At 39.9% G+C, this 24,618-nt stretch overlaps 1 protein-coding gene across 1 annotated transcript in view; it reads left to right on the top strand.

The window, feature by feature from the left end:
• Window positions 1-2,580: 2,580 nt before the first annotated feature.
• The window catches only part of LOC135214762 (centrosomal protein of 290 kDa-like), a 58,997-nt gene continuing 36,959 nt past the window's right edge, over window positions 2,581-24,618 (top strand). Inside the window, 10 exon segments of the mRNA XM_064249120.1 lie at window positions 2,581-2,762; window positions 4,940-5,064; window positions 5,651-5,755; window positions 6,871-7,029; window positions 7,291-7,386; window positions 7,596-7,731; window positions 8,565-8,701; window positions 9,390-9,518; window positions 11,707-11,720; window positions 18,758-18,861. Coding sequence (XP_064105190.1) covers window positions 4,981-5,064; window positions 5,651-5,755; window positions 6,871-7,029; window positions 7,291-7,386; window positions 7,596-7,731; window positions 8,565-8,701; window positions 9,390-9,518; window positions 11,707-11,720; window positions 18,758-18,861 — 964 coding nt within the window. The 5' untranslated portion in view covers window positions 2,581-2,762; window positions 4,940-4,980.

The following is a 24,618-nucleotide window of genomic DNA, read 5'->3' as shown; positions in this document are numbered from 1 at the left end:
TTAATTTATTATCTGGTAAACAGCAGAAAGTAGGCCTAGTACCAAAACGTCAATAAAAGCACTTCGAAAGACTGAGAAACTGCGATACAAATTCATCGGCATCCAAACAGCCATTCTGTTTAATTGAACTTTGTTTTAGAGAGGGTCTTATTATTATTATTATTATTATTATTATTATTATTATTATTATTATTATTATTATTATTATTATTATTATTATTATTATTCACAGGGGATATGTCGAATAGCCTATCACTTTGGAAAGCAAGCATCTGTAGAATAGAATACATTGACCGCAAATGAGGAATGAGAAAAGAAAAGCTAGACTAACAAACAACAGCAAGTTAGCGCATCGAATGTGTATATGTATGCATACATAAATTTGATTTGATACAAATAAGACAGGCTAAGGCAGTGGTAAGCGGTGCTCTCTGAGTAATTTGATGAATTGCGCATTTTCAAATTCAGTTAGGTCTAGGAGAACATGAAGTGGTGGAATTTATACTTTTATAGCGTTGTATTTCTGTTGTGATAATAGTAGCCACATAGTTTGGAGTTATGGTTGCAAGCGCAATATTGCCGTCTATAATATTACTAATGCTGCTGCTGCTTTTTGCTACTGTAGCAAGAATGAAAGTGAAAAAATTACATAATTATGTATTATTTTACTGTGGGGGGATTGTTACGCAGTTTTACAGAATTGTTACATACCGTAATTTATACTACCCAATAATTATAAAAATAAAATGCATAATTACTTATGATTCATGGTGGCTGTTGTGCAGTTTTTAAAGAATACTGTTGCATATCATTTTTTATACTATCCAATAATCATAAAGATAAAATATTGAATTCTATGTAATTTGAGTATATCTGAGCTGATCTGAAGGTTGGTTACCATTGCTTTACGTCACTTTGTAAGGAAACCAATTTTTCTTTTTCTTCTAATGAGTTTTTGTGTTTTTAGGTTTATATATTATATATATATACTATATATATATATATATATATAGATATATAATATATATATATATATATATATATATATATATATATATATATATATAGATATATATGATATATATATATATACAAAAAAAAAAAAAAGATTCTTTCATTTATGTCGAGTGAGAATCTTCAAACATTTAGTCATCAGTGAGAGCAAGCGCTGCGAATTGAGAAATACATTAGTTACCCATAAGGAACTTCTTACTCGTTTTCTGTAATTATTTTTTTTACATGGGACTACGAAGTTTCGTATCTAATGTTTTGTAGAGAGAGGAAGTGTAGTAAAAAGGCAGAATTATTATACGTTTTTTTTATTCATTTTTTTTATTGTAATACATTACGATGACCTTGTGCCAGTACGTACTCCCTTTGTTTGAGTAACTCGCAGTTTATTGCATTTTGACATGATTCCAACTTGGCTCATATACTTCGGGAAAAGATAATTACTTCACTGCTCGTATAACTCGATAATCATATCATTCTTTCTATTGAGACACTTCTTTCTCATATTTCTAATCTGTTATAGATAAAGCGATGTGACTATAGTAAAACGTAAAAAAAAAATAATGTGCAAACTGGATACCTAATTACGAGGGTACTTCGAAAACCAAACCACCCATCATTTTAAAATGCAAACGAAACCCTATTACAACCACCACCTAATTATTTCTGACGATTAAATGTAACCTTAAGTATTCTTCGTGTTGTTACTATTTTTTAGGTCATGTTATCGTACAGTTTTCGTAGTAGCTATATCATATGCAGTTATTTATATTCCACTTTTTTTTAATTTAGAAACGTGTATTATTGAAAATTCGATTGCTTGCGTTTATTATTAGTATTAAACTTTATATCGCACATCCAGATAATAAACTAATGATTGTTTATTATTTATTCGTCACAAGAATTCGTTTTTGAAACCTTGGATGGAATCCTTATTAATTGTACAGTATGTTGATCGATTTTGTTTTGGGGGGAATCTTAGTGAGTCAGCGATCGATTTAGATTTGGAACTCCGGATGAGTCAGTTCCGAGAAATGAATTCCAACTAAAGGTTTACTTGACATGGTGCAGATGACGAAATCTCTAGGGATGCTGTAGGGTCGACGCCGTATGTAAGCTTAGTTGAATTATGAGAAAATAAATAAATAAATAAACCACTGTGCTACTGTTAACATCACCTATGACTACACGAATGAATATCTGAAAATCATATAACTAAGTGTACTTGCAGACAATACATTTTAATTAAGAAAATCTTATTTGATGGCGGATTATTTTTCATAATGTAACTAAAATGGCATTCCCCAAGTCTTAATCACTGCAGTTTTGTTTACGTTAGCCCTTTAATATTCGTTCTCTGTCAATCTTATAGCACTGATTAGTTTCACTACTTTTATCATTTTGTACGCAATAATTTTTATTAAAGATTCTAATTAATATTTTTCCACACTTTTATCTCTTTTTCTACGAAGTATACGATGATTTACGACTGATAAATATTCAATATTTATACTAAACTGTACTTTTACCAAACTGACAGCTGACTTAGCTCGCGGATATAAGGTACCGGGTTAATGAAGGCGACGCTGATTGGTGGAACTCCGTAAGCAATGTTTCTTATTGGCTTGCTTATGTGTGACGTCATAGACAACAACAATGTGACACATACCAAACTTGAAAAATATCACGGCCTGTCAAACTAGTTGAAATATGATTCTGCGATTTATCAGACCCTACGGAGGACGTCGATGGTAAGATATTGTCTGACACTTGTATGTTATTTTATTATTAAGGTGTTAAAGTAAGCTGAACCCAATTAATTAGGTAGGTATAGCCTAGGATCACCTCAATCGTAGGCAGCGGCCAAGTCATTTACTACTATCCACTACTAGCTACTAGCCTATATAGTATTTTATTTTATTTAAGTCAGGTTAGATCAGACTAATGGGGTAATTTAGGGATGGACCGGAAACTGCAAAGAGGCCGTTTCGAGTCTATATAACTTAGAGGCAAATGACTTAGGTTATGATATTCCCAAACTTTGGGAGAGGGTGGGAGCTTTACCCTGCAGTTAAGAGCGATGTGTTAGCCTCCTGGATTAAAAAGAACGAGAGTTTACTATAGTTTTTTCCAAGACAGAATTCATTGGCCCTATTGTTTGGCTCATCAGGTTCTGGTGGAGTAAAACAAGGTTACTACCGCACCCTTGTTGTGGCCAGGATATTTACTGCCATTTGTTTGTGCATGTCTTTTCTTGTGGATATTTTGTTGCCTTTTGATTAATTTTATAGGCTCAACCCCAAGGGCTGGTACTCAACACAGTGCCAATTTTGCATTAAACAGGTAGCTAACGAACCAGAGGGCTGCAGTAGTTGTCTTTCAGTTTTACCTCAGGCAGTACTTCGTTGCAGTCATTGGCAACCTCCTGAAAAATAGTTGTACATGTGATCTTTATGTAGAATTTTGGGCCTCCCACCCCAATGTATGGTATTAAGTTTCTTATTTTTCCATTTAGCTCACATATCAGGTCCTAGCATAGCTCATTGCCAATGATGGGTATCAGCATGGCTTTCAGTGGAGTAGCTAAAATATCAAGAATGAATTTGCTTTGCAATTTCAAAATCAGAGATTAGTAGACATTCTTCTTTGAAAGTTTGTATGCAGAAAAACCTCATTGAACTGAAGGTCTCGTTGTTCAGAAATAAGCAAAACACAGTAATACCTTGAGGTGTACACTGACATACTTATTGCTGGTAGTGTTGATAAATCCAAGCCCCATATCAAAATTTTACAGATTAGTCTTTTCTTGTAGGTTATGTAGACTTTTATTGTATAAAATAACATGTTTCAAAGAAATGTATTCTTGCACCCTGAATGAATGCTGTTATACTTTTGTGGCCTTGATAACATCATTTTTGCAAGTTGGAATGTGAATATGATGAGCAGTTTTTGTATTTTTAGGAGATAAGATGCTGCCATACTGACATTTTACTTTTTTGACAATTGAAGCATTTGTGCTTTCCCACTTTGGTCCAACATAGTTCTTAAACTTTGGTCCAACACAAGAAATGAGTGGTGTGCCTCAACAGTAGTGGTCAAAAACACACGCACAAGGGCTTGGAAAAATATATGCCTTATGTCATGACAAACAAGTATTTGTCATATGTTAACAGTAAAAATCTTTAAAGTTTGTCACCATTTTGGGGTTAGGGTTTGTGATAAATTGTAAAAATCTCATATCACTACTTTTGTATTTTATTAGGTATACGTTTTCATGAAGCCTAAATGTTAAACATTTTTCCCCTATAGAGTTTATGTCTGTGGGCTAAACTTAAGGTTAATTGCAATAGAGGTGTAAGATAACCTAGCAAGGATTTATATTATCCACATTTATAGATGTAGTTAAGTATGAGAATTTTAATGTGAAGGTAACTTTCACAAGTAAGGTTGAATGATACTTGCAAGTAAATTGTAAAATATCAATAGCAGCTGGTTTTCCCTCAATTCTGCATTCTGCGGGACAACAAGATCTTTAATACAGTATCATTAATGAGATAGTTTGTTTCTTGATTGCCCTATTTTCTGTGTATCATGGTAATTTAGGTTTTATTGACCTGTATTAGGTATTAACTTGTCAATATATTATGTAAGATACTTGTCAATAAATTATGTAAGGTACATATTGATATAAGAAATAACAAAAGAGTGGCTTCAAGGCATTAACAGATGTTCTTAAATGGTTTTCAACTTTTCAATAATACATTGATACTGTATTAACATAGCAAAAACATTGAAAGGGCATTTATCTATTTGCATTGCTTTATACTACAGCATCAGAACTATATTACTGTGAACTCATTTCATTTTTGCAAAAGTTGATAGCAGATCTACATAGATGTTGTTGTGAGCTTTGTATCATTCTTTTCAGTTCTTGACTTGGACAGTAAGCAGCATTGTGTAATGTGAATCATGGGCATCAACTGGGAATATCTTCGAGGGATTACCAGGGAGGCTGCAGAATGGGGAGAAGAGGAGCTAGAAGAACTATACCAGGTAAGATTTTAATTTAATCAAAACTGTGTTACTATGTAATCCCAAACTGATTACTATACAGCCTTGTTATTCATTAATATGTGATGGATGTCTCAGCTTACAGAAGCCCAAGTAAATATGTTGGAATGAACTGAAATATGTATTTGCAACAACATCTGTGTTATGAGCACTGTTATTCACAACTGTATTTTATTTCATAATATCAAATGTACTAAGGAAAATCCCTGTGCCCTGTTTTCTAATCAGAATGTAGAGAAAGTGTTTTGGAGTGGGAACCAAATGAGTATCCATGACATGATGTGGGAAAATAGTCTGAATGATGTTTAAGAAGCCATTTTGATGTGAATACATTCTTATTATTGTACAGGGGAAATTGTAGCACAGACTCAAAGTAGCCTTCATGTTAAAGTAAATGAACATAGAACATGAAAATACATACAGTTGGTAGAGTTCCTTTTTAGGAGAATGTTTTGTGCATGATTTATTTGTAGTGAAGGAAGATAATTTGCTCAGATTTTAGTAGTAGTAATGTTAAACTTCTCAAATGTTTCTTCCTAACTTCATACTCTTTATCTTCATTTCACAGACTTTAGCAGGAATCTCAAAGCTGCGGTCACGGGACAAATCTATAGAAAAGCTGGAGCTTTTATTTACACTTACACAAGCTGTCATGATGTGCAAATATTCTCAGGTAAATATATTTTTAGTTTTAGTTTAATAAATAATTGGTCAAATTTTTTCATTTTAATAACATTCATAGAGGAAAATGGAATTAACAAAAATAAATTTAATTCTGACTTAGCTATTAAGAACTAAGAAAAGATTTAACATGATCTTGGGAACATTGTTTGTTCCCACAAGGATGCAGACCATCACATTTTACATGAATATACCTTTGATGACAGCTGGTCTGGTTGTTGAAACATGCTAACAAGCTAGTTAACTATCAGCAAGGAGGTGAGGAATCAGGGAACCATCCATTCACTTGATTATCAACCCAACTTTTTCCATTTTCTCCCATCATTTTGATCCAAGTTCTTCCCTTTGGTTCTTCTCCTCAGTGTTCTCTGCCACCTCCCTCTCTACTTGCCTTTGGGCTGCTACAACAGCATTGGTCAAGAGTCTCTCCTCAGAGTTATTCTCCATGATTATTTAGGATTATTCCTTCTCCTGCAGGAGAAACACTGGTCATGCTCCCCAATGGGACAAAGTTTATATAGATTTAGTTGTTCTAGTCTCGATATCATGCCTGTCTGTGTTTCAACAAGACTCCCCTTTGCGATGTTCTCCCTTTTGATTGAAATCATCCACATTATTTGTTAATGGGGATTGTCCCATGCTCAGCATTGATCAGTTCATTACTTTGTTTGTTGTCATTCTTCCCCTTTGATACCTCTTGTATTATGGGAGCTGCAGAACTGAAAATTGGTGCTTTGTAAAGTCAAAGCAATTGCTCAGCTATGTCAGAATAGACCAAAGAAATCCAAAGTAAAATAATTAGTAAAATAATGGGGTGGTTTGATGATACATAAATGCAAGTAGGTAATGTGTTATATTTCTTTTTCTATCTAATTAGCGATAGGTGATTCTTTATACCGTGAGTAAAAGCATGTTAACTTTTTAAATTGTGTAGTACATGCTATAGTTTTTTTTACAGATACTATCATTTCATATTTTGAATATCATAGTAACAAACCCACATACAGTATTATAACAGCCCCACATTCATGGTTAGTGAATCTGGAACCATTATAACTTATGAGTATTAATCAACATTGTTCTGTTACATGTTTTCTGCTTTCCCAGGTGGTGTCATTAGAAGAAGAAATAGGTCGTCTAGCTGAAGCAGCTGGTAGAGGTGATGCACAGAGAGAACAAGAACTTGAGGCTGAGGTTTCGAGACTTAAAACAATGGTCGCTAGTGCCCAGGCACAAGCTGTTGCCGAAGATGAAAACATTGCATATGTAAGAACTACTTTTGATTTATTCATAGAATTATTAATATTTTACAACTGACTAAATATTTCAACCTTGCATCTAGTAAAATCAGATGTTGAAATGCTGTATTAACTACTCTTTGGTTGGTTTTGTTTCATAGTAACTGAAGGCCTCAGTAATGTAATATACAATAATCACTATGTGTAGATGATAAAGATTTACTGGTCCATTTACACTTACCACTTATGTAAAGTGGATGCTGAATTGTTTTCATCTCTTTGCATAAAGGACTGGTCTAGTGGATGGCGTCTTAAAAAGAAGGAAATGGAAGAAGCCATACAGAGGAAAAACAATGAGATACAGCAATTCATGGATGACCTGCAGGTAATGTTTTCTCTTAGTTTTGTTATATAGCAAGAAATGTTACTCAACTTGATAATCTCTGTACTTTAGCTACTCTTTCCTTGATTATAATATTTTTGGTTAATTAAGGTTATGTTTTTTCTTAAGGTAGTTAATTTTTCTGATGTGATAATATTAAACTCTAATAAAACATTTCAATTGTTTATAATGTTATTGTGGTGTAAACACAGGCTTGTGAAAGTGAACGTTCTGACCTCCGCATGACTGTAGAGGAACTCAGGGAGCGGCTGGCTGAAGCAACCCGGGATATTAATAGTTTAACTGCTGACTACCTCAGTGTAAAGGAATCCCTCTCTCATGCACAAGGTTAGTGTAGATTTATTTGGATCACCTGAAGAAAAGCTACCCCAACACACGCTGGGGTCGCTTTTCTTAAGGTGAGGAATTAACAGGGGTTACAGTAAGGCCGTGGCAGAACGGCGCTTTGCGCCTTATCCGCATATTTAAAGATTCTTGGCAAGCTCGGTATGTTCTGGCAAGAGGTAATGTTGCACTGCGCACGTTAGCCACAGGGGTTACAGTAGGTTTGATTATTTTTGTACTGAAATTGCAAGACAATACGCTTTTAATTAACTATTGATTGTTTGTCTAAATTTGTGTTTTTAACAAATGTTTAATAAAGTAGTTTTTAATGAATATATATCTATATTTTTTTCTCCTTTTTTCTATAATATTATGAGCTAAAGTGGGTCACCTGAAGATTGGAGACACCAACAAGCAGGGGTCGTTTGTCTTCAGGTGGAAAATATTGGGGTTGCTTTTCTTCAGGAGGAAAATATTGGGGTCGATTTTCTTCAGGAGAGGTATTAGGGGTTGCTAATCTTCAGGTGATCCATTTATTTTATCTTTGATTTAGAAGGCTTTTCTTGTAGAAGAGGTAAGAAAAGCATGATTTGTGAAGTTGTGTATGTATTCAAATCAGTGTTTGAAGTTTTATCTTATCAAGGTAAACTTTTATGTTTGTAATTCATCTAGCTTTAACCCAAAGTAAGTTTTATGCCATAATCTGTTCCTTAGGATGATGATGCAAGTTTTGAAAACTGCAGTAAGTATGCAGGTTTAAATTGCTTGGTTTGGTTATGTTAGCCTTCAGTTATTTTATACAGGATAAGCAAAATTGTGTTCTTTTTTCTTTACAGAGAGCCTCATGTTAGCACGAGAAGAGATAAATGGTTTGAAGAGCCATACTGGAGAACTGACAGCTGGTAAATCACGGATACAGCTGAAGTATGATGAATTAAGTACTGCTGTTGATGCTAAAGTCAACCAGCTGAAGGTATGTGCTGAAGTATTTTGAAGATTTCATGGTCAACAACTGTGCAAAGATACTGCTTGATTTTTGTCCAAGTTTTTAAAAAGACTGTAGAATTACAGTTAATAAAATTTGTAGTTTTATTTTTGTATACATGAGCTTTGTTTGGGATTGATATGATTCCTAATATGTACCATATTAAATTTCACAGTTTTTAAAATGGTTATGTTCTAACAGCTGTAAACAGATCTTCTTTTGTATAGAAAAAACTGAAATGATGAGGTAAATTATCTCTGTATGTCCAAGGAATAAAAGAAGCAATCAATATGGTATTTTTGTGTCTTGGGAACTTTTTTTAATTGCAGGCACCCTTTACATAATGATATTGAGTAAAGTTCTCTCTTCAATATTAAAAGAAAATGTTATTAGTGATGGTAATACCATACCCAATAGGTTAATTGAATTGCATTTTTGTGTCTGTTGCAAATTAAACCTAGTTAACAGTCAAGAGTTTAAAGAGTAGCGAAATAAAACATCTGAAAAGAATGGATTTATTTTGTATAAGATCTAATTACCAGCCTTCTTTATACATACTTGATATAAAACAGGTAAAGTTGGAGTAATGCAATAAAATGGCTAAATTGGAAGTATGGTAAAGAGAAAACTTGAGTAGAGTTAACCATATTTCTGTATATTAATGGAAACTTTCCAGGTGGTTGTTGCCCAACGGGAAGCAGAGTTGCAAAGGTTGAGGTCACAGCTCCACCAGAAATCTATTGCGGCATCATCTGCTGTACAGCCAGTTCAGGGTGATCTGTCTCAAGTTATTCAGCTGGAACAGGTATATTTTACACTTTATTGGAATGCCTATTATACTTTATTTATTGATTTTTAATATCTTCTGTTACTTTTCATTTTAGCTAGAAGTAAATCTGCATTTATAAGGGTATGAATTGCAAGAAATAAGAACCTAAGTTATAGCTTGAATATTTTATGCCACTGAATTGGTCACATGGGTGATACTGTATTGATTTGGTAGGGTTTGGTGAATTAAGGAAAGTCAATAGCAAAAAGATTTATGAAAGATGATCCTTCAGTTTTCAACCACTGATTTGCTAGTTTCAACTTTAAATTTTAGTAGAGATCCATCTCCCTAGAGTACTTCACCTAGTTAATGTACATCAGTGTTCCCCCTTATTCGCAGGGGATGCATACCAAACCAAAGGTATTTTGTGCAAGTACCTACTCTTCATTCAACAAGAAACAAAATGTATTAGATGCAAATCAATCTGTCAGAATCTCCAAAATTTTGAGTTATAATGTTTTTACAAAGCTGTATTTCATCATGTTCTTTTTAATAGAAAATTCTTCAGACCAATCAAATAATTTTTCATAATAATTAGTATGTGAATAAGGTTTTTCATTTTATTCTACTTATAAGATTTGTTTCAGCTTTGTTTCTCAACTTGGCTTTTATAAGAATTTCAGAAAACATACTTTCAGAATTTTATCTCTTAAGGGGGCCAGCCGGAACCCCTATATATGGTGGTATAGGGCAAAAAATGCAAAGTCATGAAAAAATTCATGGAGCTTCATATGGCAATTGATAATACGTTTACGAAATATTTAGTCAAAATTCCTCTTACTTTCGTAGATACAGGGTAATTAGTGAACATAACTCAATAAGCCTAAAACATTCATCCGTACAAGAAAATGCAATATTTCTTCTGTTATTGTAAATTTTGATAATTATTGTCAAAGAAATTGTGAGAAATGGCATCTGTAGAGATTCCGTGTGTCGCAGAGGGGAGTATCAAGTTCAACCATGATCAGTAGGAGCACAGACTTCAAGTAGACTACACGTTTGAGTTTCACCTCTACATTCGCTTGCTTTTACATATGCTTATCTATGTTTCGGCAAGAATTTCATCATGCCAATGAGGAAAAGACAAGGAAAACATCTCGCTAACATAAAGATGAAGAAAATTCGCTCTAATATGATTATAGAATATCATAATATATGCGATATTAGCGTAGTTAGTGAAGAGAGAGAGGGAGGGTTGCATAGTAAGTAAACGCGCACATCTTGCCTGAAGCACACGTCACACTGTCCCCAAGGTAAGGCTACGATCTTTGAGCAAAGGGATCTTAATTTATGATAAATAACATAGTTTGTTCATGAAACACCTTACCTGTCAGATATATATATAGCTGTATTTTCTGAAGTCCGACAGAATTTTAAAAACTTCCGACACACGCAGTTGGTCGGCCAAGGTGGTTAGTACCCATTCCCCGCCGCTGGGAGGCGGGTATCAGGAACCATTCCCATTTTCTATTTATAATTTTTCTGTCGCCGGTGCTGAAAACACCTGTTTTCAGTACCTCCGTCTTAGGATTTTGGAAACTTCATTGCCGCTAAGTATCCTAATTGTCTTTTGATTTATTTACTTGGATTTGTGGCTAGGCATACGCTATCTTAAATTGATTTGAATTTGATTCATTTTTGCTTAAAATATCTGAATCTAGTTAGGCTAGTTTCAGACGTGGTTGTCTGAAAAGATAGGGTGTGGCTACCGAAAGCTTCGGTAGATCCGCACTTGGTATGTACGAGGGGTATGGGTCTTCCTTCTTTGTTGAGATTTGTCATGTAAGGAGTGTGAGACTTTGTCTATTCCGTAAGGAAGACGTATGATTCGTATGTACGCAATTAATCAGTAAACATGTCTAATTCCGTAAGGAAGACGTATGATTCGTATGTACGCAATTAATCAGTAACAAAAGTCAGGTAGTGAACCTGCTAACCTTCCTGTAGACTTTATTTTGCCCTAACCCTAGTAGTATGGCCTACGGGCTATGAATATGTCTACGAGAGGTGCTCGCTCTTCTTCATTGCTGTGAAGTGCTACTTCTGTAATTATTACTCCTAACCCTGCAGTATTGCCTTCGGGCCCTAAGGTGTCTGTAGAGGAATTGCCCTTTCTCTTATACTCTTTCGATTCGTAACTTAGAATCGAAAGTGCTTACTTTAGAGACTAAAAGTGAAGTGCAGAAGTGCAGTGATACCCCTTGTGTAGTGGAGGGTGCGTCAGATCGGCCTCGTTTCGCCTCTAGGCCTGGACCTCTGCTTGACTCCCAGGACCTGGGGAGGGAGCATGTCGAAAGCCGAAGGAGGGTTACAAGGAACCCCCACCGATCTGGCGTGCCTTCGGCAGTTACTGATGAAAATCCCCAGACTGCCAAAGTGCGTGCGCGTGCACGAATCCTGAAAGTTTGCTTCTCGTCCTCCGAAGCGTCCTCTCCGTGCAGGGGTTGGAGCTTTCGGAAGGACTCGCGCCCTCTAAATAGAAGCTTTATAGAAGAGGACGCTTCACGTCCTCTCTCTCTCTCTCGTTATGCGTTTCAGTGAGAAGTAAGAAGGCGAACGTCGCCTGAACTCCTGTCCGTCTTTCCACCGAGAAATACGTAAAAGAAGTCATAGTAGCAGGAAGCTTTTGAGAGCGGACGCCTGGACGCTCGGATGGACTCCCAGGCTTGAGCGCGAACGTGCACGCCAAGCGGCCGCTTCGTGCGCGCCAGTGGAACGCCGAGCGCGCTCCAGTGGACGCCGAGCGCGCTCCAGTGGACGCCGAGCGTGCACCAGTGGACGCCGAGCGTGCACCAGCGCACGCCAGGTCTGTCGCCTGGCTGAACGTTTCTGTTGAACTCTTCAAGCTCTTGTTTCAGATTTGGGCCTAAAGAATTTTTACCTCTACCTTCGGTGATACCTTCTACCTCACCTGCAAAGAATGTGAAGTAGGCAGTGCTTCGGAGGAAGCTTAAAGTGAACAGACAACTTCTTCGAAACCCAGCAAGACATCGGGTTTCGTGAATTCAAGAGGTCTCTGTCAATTAATATTGCTTTTCGCATAGGTGGATGGAGTTAAGGAAGATCTCGTTTGCTCTACCGCAACCTTTGCCATTCTGCCAATAAATTTAAGTTGCCACTACCGCAGTCAAGACTTTGCGCTAAGGCAGTTACGGGTTATGTAAGGCTCGATGTCCTGCACGTCAGGACTCTCGGCAACGTTCAGTAGGATTCTTGCAAAGGCACTCATCAAAAGGACGCTCTTCAGGAAAGCGCAAGACAGGACTTCCTTTGCCATACTGCCAATAATTTTAAGCTTTAGCAGGCATTAGTTGTGATACGGGAGAGGAAGCTGGTTGGAGAGTTTCTTCCTCTTCCCAGGATAATTTTCCAAGCTTTTTAGCCCATCTGAAAGGGTTTTTCAGATGATAGATTTTGTTAGTTTCTAGTCGGGACTACGCTGCCGAATTGAACATCGTCGTCCTACTTGCCGTAAGCCCAGTCTCTTAACAGGATTCTTGCCCCTTCCTCGTTTGAGACGGGAATCGGAAAAATTAAAATGCTCGACTCCCTGGATTACGTTTTGTCAAGTCAGTGGACTTTCCCCCATTGACAATATACTTTCGTTTTGTCAAGTAGTGGGGTATCCCCTCTTTGACAAAATATCTCTTTGTCCCGTAAATGGGTTAGTTCTCATGACAAACATCTCATTAACTTGATATTGCGTAAGCGAATAAGCTCTTATCGACAAGATTCGGAAGAGCTCTCATTCGTCATTCGCAGACTCGTACAAGAAATAGACTTGTAGACTACGTCAATGAACGCTTATGTCCAATAACATAAGAAGCTTGAGCTGACTGCTTCGATTCTCTTAAGTTTTGTTCATGAAACTTGCCTGTCAGATATGTATGTAGCTGTGTTTCCGAATTCAGCTATATATATCTCTGCCAGGTAAGTAGGAACAAACTTTATTGTGATATAATTTCAATTTTTGCCTTGCGTTATTTTACTTCTGGTTGGTTCAAGTCATATACGCTTGCTGTAGTTACCTCTTCGGATGGCAACCGAGAGGTCTGTTGTCTATTTTAAGGACATTTAATCGTTACTCCCTGCAGCCTAACAGGAGTTTCCGATTTATCTTTTACCGTTGTATGGTAGTGTTCTGACGACACAAACGCATCTATATATTTAGCGTTTTCTGTTTCGCTTAAATATACCAGCTTGAGAGTCTTTCTGCTCAAAAAATAACAGACCTATTTCTTCGTAGAATAGGGTAGCTGGCAACCCAGACATAAAGTTAAGAGACGACGTTCGTAAGCTGCTTGCTGCTGCTGTCACGCTGTCTGTCCTCCAGTCCAACAACCGAGCCAGTATTCAGTGACAGATCGTGGCGCTGGTCCATGCGCTGTATGGGTACGTCTCCTCTCTCCCGCTGGGATTTTGACACTGACTAACCGTATCTCTGTGCTGACGGTTACGTCTCTCCTGCGGGATTGACTGACTAACTGTATCTCTGTCCTACAATCACGGACTTTAGCCTAAGATTGAGGGGATTTCTTACGTGAATGAATAAACGTTGCATTCGTTTTGCCTTACTATGTTCAACAGTTATCTCTTAATCCTTTCGGTGCTCGTTACCGCACGGTATGGAACTACGAGTCTACCGCAACATTGCACTTTTATTTGCTCTCCTGCTTAGGCAAAGCGCAGCCTTATTTAGGGAAGTAAAGGCATACTCGGGGAGGGAATGGATGAGCTTGCTGGGGACCATTTCCTTCTGAAGAAGTTTGTTTCCCCGAATAGACTGCAATTCAGACCACAGTTTTTTCCTACCGGCCAAACTGAAATATTATTCAAGATCTAGCAATGATTCTGAACATCTCTCAGTGCGTCTATCACCTGAGGTGATAGAAAAAGAAGGTGCCGGAACATCTGGATAGGGTTTCAGATGTCCTGGATCTTAATCTGAAAGAAGTAAAAGCGATTCGGTAGTCCCTCCAGTCCTCGAAACGAGTTTTTGGGAACCAGTGGTCCAGATCAACTCTGATATTCCACAGCTCTCTCATATCTTAAGAAGTATCTTCTCTCGGTCCCTGTTCGAGTTTACGAGAAGAGCCTATTATAACAACAGGCGTAAAAATGTAACGATCCTCTACAGGTTGGTTCGTTACAGGATTGCAAAAGTCCGTACGAATCGTCTCGATCGACGGCAGCAACTATTCTCTTCCGAGTGGAATCTTTCTTTAGAAGTAAGTTGAGAGTTGTGTAGACTCTAGGGACGCCCTTCATTCTTCTCTTCGATATGTTGAGGACGAAGAGGCGGCTTCTTCTCTGCTCCCTTATTCTCGATCCGGGATCAGTACCATTAAACGCCATCCTATGATATTGAACGGGGATGGATGTTTAGTCTCTTTTTCCCCTTTTTCAATCGCTTAGGAAATGTAATAAGAGGATTTATGACGTAACAGGGAGCGACAATGACGCTGATCGCCCATGTTGGCCTTCAGAATCCTGGATTCACAGAGGTCACATATTTCCTAGTTCACTTTCCAAGGACCTTTTCCGAGAGAGTCGGTCTACTCTAACTCGAAAGGTACCTATAACCTCTCCGCTCTGAGTTTGACTACGTTCAGACTATCGAGAGGTTGACAGGAATAAGATTACCGTCTTCCTTTTCCGTCTGAAGAATGGGATAAGCTGGCAGTCACAACTATTAAAGAATATGCAAATATGTTGTTGACGGCCTTTGGGCTCAGAGATTTGCGTCTGTCAAACAACAAAAGCCCTTCACGATTTTTGAGTTCTGTGGAATCTCGAAACTCGCTCACCTTCTACTTTTTGTCTCACCTGTTTTCTCGGAGTCAGACACTCGTGCGAGATCAGGCGACATATAGTAGCCCTGAGTTTCTTGTTGACGAAGTCAGTTGCGTTTATACACCCCCGATGATCGTGTAACATGAGACCAGGTTGGACTGTCAGGCATTCTTCCTTCGGGACTGAATCGCCTTTTTGCTCCTCGCTCCTTTCTCCTGGCACCAGAAGCTCGAGTCAGTTGATTCGCTGATGACGTTGGGTTTTGCGTTGATTACACCCCCAAGGTTTGCTTAGATTGAATCGCCCAGGCAGTCCAGACACTCATTCTTCAGCGAAGAATAGTGCCTTATGGTCTTCAGGGTACAGCCTTGCTGTCCTTGATTCGTCTGACTGGTCAACTGGTCGGTCACCTGACTTTAGTACAGACGGACTGACTGTGCATGTCCAGATCGAAGCTTTCAATATGGAACTTAGACGTAGTCTGAAGTTCTTGATGTTAAAGCATTCGAACCTCTCCTACCTGTTAACTTTTTGCATGTGATCAGGAAGGCCTTTTTCTAACCACCTAGATCGACAAAGAGGGTTAGTGAAATTTTAAGCCATCGTCACAGTTTTGCTTTAGAGAAGACAAGGCGGTGTGCTCTCTAAGCCTTCCGTTGTGGCCTAAGAATGGAAACCCGTTTTGTCCTTGGGCCAGGAGCTTGGAAGCAAGGATGGCACAAGTTAGTGGGCAGGAGCCAGAGAGAGTCCTGTGCCCTGTCGGGTCTCTCAAGTTTTATCTACATAAAACTCAAGAAAGTCGAAGTCATTCGGGCAATCTGCAGTGTTCCGAAAAAGACCAGACTGCCCATATCGAAGAACACCCTGGCTTTAGTGTTAAGGGTTTTCTTTCTTAAATCAAAAATGCTCCTTCATTGTGTTTTGCACAAAGATTTGAAATCTTTTTATCTAAATGCTCACGAGGTGAGGGAGCGGCCTCGGAAGCATTTCAACAGAGCATGGCACTCAGTAACATCCTGAGTACCATGTTTTAGCGAAGCAACTCTGTGTTCACTTCACACTCCCTGCGAGATGTGAAGATGGCATATGAGATCTGCTGCTCGCTAGGGCCCATACGTCTGCAGACACAATCTTGGGGGCAAGAAGTACCACTCATCCTATCCTGTAGAAAATGGTTAGGAAGAGCTCTTAATTTAGTTGATGAGTCGCCGACAACGGCGACTTCTTAACTCTTGAGCCTTAGTTAAAACACCTTAACTTTGGCTAGGTTGGTCAGGTGGTGATATATATATATATATATATATTTATTTTACTTCTTAGCCCTCATGGTATGGTCAATATGGTCTAGTCACGTCGTGGTCTCGCCCCTGTTGACAGATCATCTGGAGTGCACCAGCTATATAGGTCTCTACCTCGCTGGCAACTCTAGTAGCACAAGCAGACTTACGTGGCAGTAACCACGAAGCCAGCTATGCTAACAGGTGGAACCAAGATGTAAATCATCTGCATGCATTTGTTTCCTAAATCCTTCTATTCTGTCCCTTCCCACCTCCAAAGGTGGTATTCAGCTATATATATCTGGACAGGTAAGTTTCATGAACAAAATGAATATTGTTATGATACAATAAAGTTTGTTCATACTTACCTGGCAGTATATATAATCAAGTACCCACCCACCTCCCCTCAGGGGACAGTGGAAATAAAAATATGAATAGAAAATGGGAATGGTTCCTGATACCCGCCTCCCAGCGGCGGGAATGGGTACTAACCACCTGGCCGACCACTGCGTGTGTCGGAAGTTTTTAAAATTCTGTCGGACTTCAGAAAAATACAGCTATATATATATCTGCCAGGTAAGTATGAACAAACTTTATTGTATCATAACAATATCATTTTTGGTTTATTAATACCCAAAAAGGAATATGAAATTCATAATAATCATGATTTATTAACATTGTCTTTGTAAAAAGAGAGTACAACTTTGAATTTCACCTCTTGACATTCTCTTGCATTTACGTTTGTTTATTTTTGTTTCGGCAAGAATTTCATCATGCCAAAACGGAAAATACTAGGAAAACATCTAGGTAACATACAGAAGAAGAAAATTCGCTGTAATAAGCCGAGTTAGTGAAGGAGAGAGAGAGAGAGTTGCGTAGGAAGGAGTGCCCGGTCTTGCCTGACGCAGTGCCCCAAGCTACAATATATGAGCAAAGGGATCATCATTATGATAAATTAAAATAGTTTTGGTTTATTAATATACAAAAAAGAAATATACATTCATAATAATCATTTTTTATTAACATTGTTGTTATAGAAATATGAAGGAAAACTTTTAACGCCCTTATCTCAAAACTATAGTTATTGACCTTCAAAATCTATCTTCTCACTTTTAAAGCTATAAACATTTGGAATTTGAAGGTATATAACTTAGAAAGACGTTATAGAACAATCAAATGAAGCCCTTTTTCCCAATTTTTTTTTTTTTTTTTTTTTTTTTTTTTTTTTTTTTTTTTTTTTTATAATTTTGTTTTCCTAATTTATAGGGTTTATTTTTTTACCATAATGAAAAATTCATATCTAGCAAAAAAATGACTTTTAGAAAAAAAACTCATTTGATTGGAGGTCTACATCAGGTCTATATATGGTAGTAATCCCAGGTCTTAATATTAAATATCAAGGGAGGAGATAGAATTTGAAAAATGGTTATTTTTTGGATAAATCGCCCTGGCGTCATAAAACCGAAGGTCAGAGGCGAAAATCATATGCTGTTTGGGTCCCAAGTCACCTTATCAAGTGGTATGAATATCAAAGTCCTGTCCTTAAAGAATGTCATTAGCCGGCCGGCCCCCTTAAGTAAAGTTTCAGAAGTCTGTATACATGAACAAATAATTCCTCACAGTGAGATAGCTACTGATTGCACTGAACATGGAACCAAGAAGTTAGCAAAGAAAAAAAAAATTTTACTTTTAGAACCCTTGCAAGTATTTTCTTCCTATCTATATAGTAATGCAGGTATTTTTTTGCAGTTTTTATGCTAGAAACTGGAAGTTAGAAATGAGGCATGCGTAGGCAATCAACTTTTAAGTTATGTAAATTAGAATGACAGTACGTAATGTGATTTATGAACCTTAACATAAAGTAATATACAAGACACATAATACTATTACAAAAATGGATCTTGTACAATGTGCAGATATATAATATGGCCCAGAAAAGGTCATCTACAGATGTATTCTTGTACAGTTTTAATAAGACCTTAAAGAATGCACGCTTGAGACTATGTGAATGCATATCTGAAAAAATGTAAGGTAGGTTAATGGCCTTTACTGGTTAATATGAGTAGCATTTAGATCAGATTTTCTTTAAATTTTTTATGTGGGCTTGATAATAATTAGATTATTTTACAGGAATTGAAGGAGAAGGGACTTGGAAATTGCACGTCTCCAAGAAAAATTAAGTGAAGCTTCCAGTGAGATTGAATCTAGCGCACTTCTTATTTCAAAGCTCAAAAAAAAGCAAAATGTAAGTAAAATTTGATACTCTACTTATAAATTCCCTGCTTGCTTATTTTAGTGTTTTAAACTAGATTTCTTTTCTCTAGCAAACAGGTTTGTGTGGCATAGGTTTATTGGTAAATTAAGAATATGGTCACCTTATTCATCATCAACAACTATGTCATGTGACATAAAGGGCCTTTGTGAAATTCCAACCACTTATAGCTTTCATGTGCTTCAACAAATCTCAACACATCTCCGGCCTAACATTTCACCTCCTCCAAATATATTTGGGTCTTCAAACTCTTCTGTTGCACACAGAGCCCAGCTGACAGTATATCACATACTTTTGTACATGAACTTCCCTGACAGATATATCTTCGCTATAGTCTCCGACGTTCCCGACAGAATTTCAAATCTCGCGGCACACGCGACAGGTAGGTCAGGTGGTCTACCTTACCCGCCGCTGGGTGGCGGATGTACGAACCACTCCCGTTTGCTTGTCAGATTTTTCTCTGTCGCGGGAACTATAACAACTGTTGTCGGTTCCTCTCGATAGTTTTCGATTCTCGCTTGCCTGGAGTTAATTTGGACTTCTTTTGGTGACGTATTCGCTTTGTTTGGCTTGGCATACGCTGATTGTGGACCGGTTTGATTTTGATTTTGATTTTCTTTAACGATGTCTGACCTAGATTCAGTAGTTAAAACTTCGGTTTTACACTGCAACTTACCCGGCAGTATATACTTAGCTAATGTCTCTGACGTCCGACAGAATTCAAAACTCGCGGCACACGCTACAGGTAGGTCAGGTGATCACCCCCTACTGCCGCTGGGTGGCGGTAATAGGAATCATTCCCGTTTTCTGACAGAATTTTTCTGTCGCCGGTGCTGACAACAACTTTGTTGGTAGCTCCTGCTTAGAATTTCTTGCTTGCTTCGCCGAGGATTATTTGGGAAGTATTTGATCTTTGGTTGTTGGCATACGCTGTGTGTTGGATTTAGTGGGTTAATATGTCCGATTTAACACCTGGAACTCTGTTTAGAGTATGTGTAAATGATGGATGCAAGGTGAGGTTGCCTAAGGCTACTTTGGACCCTCACACTGTTTGTGTAAAATGTAGGGGGAGGGATTGTTCGGTTAAGGATACATGATGTATGTGAGAGCTTAACTGAATTACAATGGAAAGAACTAACTTCGTATGTTAGAAAGTTAGAAAAGAATAGGATTAGAAAAGCTTCAGCTAGAAGTTCAAGTAGATCCTGTTCTGCGGAACAGGATTAGTATTTCTCCACCCTGCAGTAGCTTCGCCATCTTCCTTTTTGGTTTCAGCTCCTTCCCCCCCCGCAGCGAACCCGCAGATGTGTCTGCCGAGAGAGCCCGCTATGGAAGCTTCAATCCGCAATTTGCCAACAGCAATTGCGAGATATAAACCAAGGTAAGGGTGAAGTGTCTAGTGATAAGTGCAGTGTCCCCAGTGCAGTGGATGGGGCGTCTGACCGCTCCGCATCGCTCCTAGGCCTAGACCCTCCTCTTTCAGACTCCCATGCCCAGGGGAGGAGGAATGTCGAAAGCCGCAAGGGGGATGTAGAGTATCCCCAACGGTCAGGCGTCCCTTCAGCAGGTCCTGTAGACTCGTCCCAGGCTGCTATAGAGAGCTATAGGAAAAGCCTCTTAAGGAAGTGTTTTTCCGACTCTGATTCGTCCTCTCCTAAACGAGGATGGAGCTCTTCTTCCAAATCGCGGCCCTCTCAAGAGAGCCTGGAAAACCTCCAGGAGAAGGCGCTCTTGACACCAGCCCGGAGCCTTTTCCGGAGTATTCTCCTGCGCCTAAGAAGGCTATGAAGGATCCGGAATCCTCTCCAGAAGGGATTCGGTCCTCTACTAAGAGATTCCTGTTGGACCTCCAAGAGAATCTCTCTTCTTTAGTAGGCTCGCTTTCTACTAGTAGGCGCAAGGAGCCTTCTCGCAGGAAGGACGCCTCTCTTCCAGTCAAGAGGTCTGTTAGGAAGGAGGAGTATAATAGGCGATCTTCTCCAGTAAGAACCTATTCGCCCCCGAGAGTAGAAGACTCCTTTGAAACTTCGTCGAGACAGGGAAGATGGTATTCTCCTCGTAGAAGCTCTGAGGCTAGGAGTCATAGCGCAAAGCGCCAAGCAAGTAGGCGCTAGATCCTCTCCTTGTAGGAGTAAGGAGAAAGTCTCTTGCGAGAAGACGATCGGTTCGTATCTGTCGAACGATCTCCTAGGAGTAGGATCTCCTCTGCAAGTGGAAGGAAAGAACGAGAGCGCTCTGCTCAGAGAGATAGAAGCGAGAAAGGCTCTCCTTCTAAGGATGATTTTTTCTAGAAGGCGCCAACGTTCGATAGGACGCCTGGATGATCGAATCTCGTTAAGTTACTTGAGACCTTATGATAGGCTTTCTTCAAGGGAGTCAAGCGCCTCTCCTAGCAGGTTCCAAGATTCTACGAAGAACCTAAACAGGGGTTCGCGCCCTACTCCTGGAAGAGTATCGAGAGCGGACGCTTACCGTTCTCCTAACAGGCGTCAAGAGCCTGAAAGGAGCCTAATCGTGGATCTGCGCCCTACTCCTGTAAGACGATCAAGAGTAGGCGCAAGCTCTTCGCCTCAAAGGCAGCAAGAGCCTAAAACGAGCCTTTCCAGGGATTTGCGCCCTAATCCTGGTAGATCAGGAGTAGGCTCTGACGCCTCTCCTCGTAAGATTCAGGAGCCTGAAAGGAGCCTTTTGTCAGGCGCGGCGCCCTACTCCTAAGAGTCACAGAAGAGTAGGCGCAAGCGCCTCTCCTCACAGGCGCCAAGAGCCTGAAAGGATCCTGACTTTGGATTCGCGCCCTACTCATAGTAGGCGCTCGAGAATAGGAAACGGAAGTGTTTACTCCGGATAGGCGCCAAGAGCCATAATGACGCAGGCTCTAGATTCTCCCCTAGTAGGTATCAAGAACCTAGGGGAGCAGAGAAAAAGCGGAGTTTTGTTCTTTACCGAGGAAACATATCTCGGGTATTGAACTGGCGGCTCCTTCTGACGAGCTCTTGAAGGATAAGAGTCGCATACCTGCCAGGACTTCTTCACCGAAGAAGTCTCCCTCTCCGAATGTAACCTTGGAGGAAGTCTCGGAGGAGGAAGAGACGAAAGAAGTAGGAGTCTCTGATTATAGACTTTCTGCATTACTTCTTCAGGAGTTTGGGGACTCGCTGTTCGCGGTGATCCTCCTTCTCCGGGATCTCTGCTATCGAGTACTAAGTTGGCAAAATCCCCCTCTTTTGTCAAGATGCGGCCAACTCTATCTATGAGAAAGGCCATCAAGAATCTGGAGAACTGGCTCCTGGTTAAGAAGGAGGCAGGTAAGACGGTGTTTTTGTGTCCTCCGTCTCTAGATTGACAGGTAAGCCGGGTGTCTGGTACGACACGAAGGAACCCATGGGGTTAGGCCTTCCGGCTTCCGCAAACGCGGATTTTTCTGCTCTGGTAGAATCATCTAGAAGACGCTCTCTACTTTCGGCTAAAGCGTCTTGGGGAATGTGCGAGATGGACCATTTACTCAAGGGTCTATTTCGCACACTAGAAGTCTTCAACTTCATGGATTGGGCCTTAGGAGCTCTAGCAAAAAGAGCGCAAGATCCGGAGTTTGTGACTATGGAGGTGTTATCAAGTGTCCTTTCATGCTTGGACAAGGCAGTCATGGATGGATCCACAGAAGTAGCATCTCTCTTTGGAGCAGGAGTGCTCAAAAAGAGATCAGTTATAGCTCGTTTCTCTCCAAGTCTGTTTCGCCCTTACAGAGAGCCTCTTTGCTTTTTTCCCCACTCTCGGAATACCTTTTTCCTCAGGAGACAGTGAGGGGACATTTTCCAGATCACGTCGGAGAAAGCTACGCAGGATCTTCTTGCTCAGTCCGCCAAGAGGCTTAAACCTGCTGTGCCGATGGCTAAGAGAGAGGGAACAGCGATTAAAGTGTCTTTCCAACAGCCCTTTCGAGGAAGAAACAACCTCAAGACCCGCAACTAAGAGTAGAAGGCCGTTCAAGAGAGGACGATCTTCTCGAAGACCATTCTCGAAGCCGCAGTGAGACAGGAGTCCTCCAGACTCCAGTAGGAGCCAGACTTTTTTGAGGTTCGCGAAAGTTCTGGCTCAGAGAGGGGCGGACAACTGGTCCCTCTCGATCCTCGAGAGAGGATACCTGATCCCCTTCAGGGAAAAAACCGCCCTTAACCTCCACTCCAAGGGAGTTAGCGGCAAGATACAGAGATCCTTTAAAAAAACCAAGCACTATTACATCTGGTGCAACAGATGCTAGAAAAGAAGGCTATAGAAAAGGTATTAGACATTCATTCACCAGGATTTTACAATCCGCCTCTTTCTGGTACCAAAAGCCTCGGGGGAGTGGAGACCAGTGCTGGACGTAATGCGCTCTGAATCACTTTGTGATCAAAACAACGTTCACGATGGAGACGACGTCGTCAGTTCTTTCAGCGCTAAGACAAGGGGATTGGATGGTGTCATTGGATCTGCAAGATGCCTACTTTCACGTACCCATCCATCCCTCGTCCAGAAGGTATCTAAGATTATGATACAGGCCAAGTATTTCAAGTTTCGCGCCCTTGTTTCGGTCTTTCCACAGCTCCCCAAGTTTTCACGGGATTGATGAAAAATGTAGCACATTGGCTACATTTAAAAGGAATAAGGATATCGCTGTATCTCGACGATTGGTTAATTCGCTCGCAATCCAGGGATCAGTGTCTGGAGGACCTAAGGTCGACGTTGGACTTGACTCAGTCTCTGGGACTGTTAGTGAACCTCGGGAAATCCCAGATGGATCCCCAGCAAAGCATTGTCTATCTGGGGATTCTGATGGATTCTCGGGGTTTTCAAGTGTTTCCGTCCATAGAAAGACAGGAACGGTGCATTCTAAAAGTGAAGACCTTCCTAGAGAAAGAAACAATGTCCGCGAGGAATGGATAAGTCTTCTGGGGACCCTCTCCTCGTTGGAACAGTTCGTTTCTCTAGGGAGGCTTCACATAAGACCTCTTCAATTCTTCTTGAAGGAGAATTGAGACCAGAAGAATCAGGATCTGTGGGAATCTTTTCCTCTGTCCAGAGAGATAAAGGAAAGCCTCAGCTGGTGGTTAGAACCAGACAGACTGACGAGGGACTATCGCTGCAGTTACCGAACCCCTCCCTAGTGTTGTTTACAGACGCATCGGAGACGGGATGGGGGGCGACGTTGGGCCCGAGAGAAGTGTCAGGCACCTGGAGTGGGGAACAGGTGTCCTGGCACATCAACGAGAAAGAGTTAGTGGCAGTGCATCTAGCTCTCAGGCAGTGGGAAGCCCAAGTCGCGAACTCAGTGTTGCAGGTAAATTCCGACAACACGACAGCTCTAGCCTACATAAGAAAACAGGGGGGGACTCACTCCCTCTCACTGTACAAGAAGGCGAAAGAGCTTCTTCTATGGTCAAAGGAGCGGAACATCACACTCTTGACGAGGTTTATACAAGGCGAGAAAAACGTCAGAGCAGACTTGTTGAGCAGGAGAGATCAAGTCATTTCCACGGAGTGGACTCTACACTCAGAGGTCTGCAATCAAATTTGGAGCCTATGGGGAATGTCAAACATAGACCTGTTGCAACTCATTGGAATGCCAGGCTGGAGAACTACTGCTCTCCGATTTCAGATCCAAGAGCAGTATGCGATAGAACGGCCCTCCTCCTAAAATTGGGAAGGAAGTAGAGAGGCTACGCTTTTCCTCCTTTCAAGACTCATAGGAAACGTC

Source organism: Macrobrachium nipponense, chromosome 19 (assembly GCF_015104395.2).
Source record: "Macrobrachium nipponense isolate FS-2020 chromosome 19, ASM1510439v2, whole genome shotgun sequence".
Lineage (NCBI taxonomy): Eukaryota > Metazoa > Arthropoda > Malacostraca > Decapoda > Palaemonidae > Macrobrachium > Macrobrachium nipponense.
Note: the sequence above shows the minus strand (reverse complement) of the source record. Positions and strands in the feature narration are given on the sequence as shown.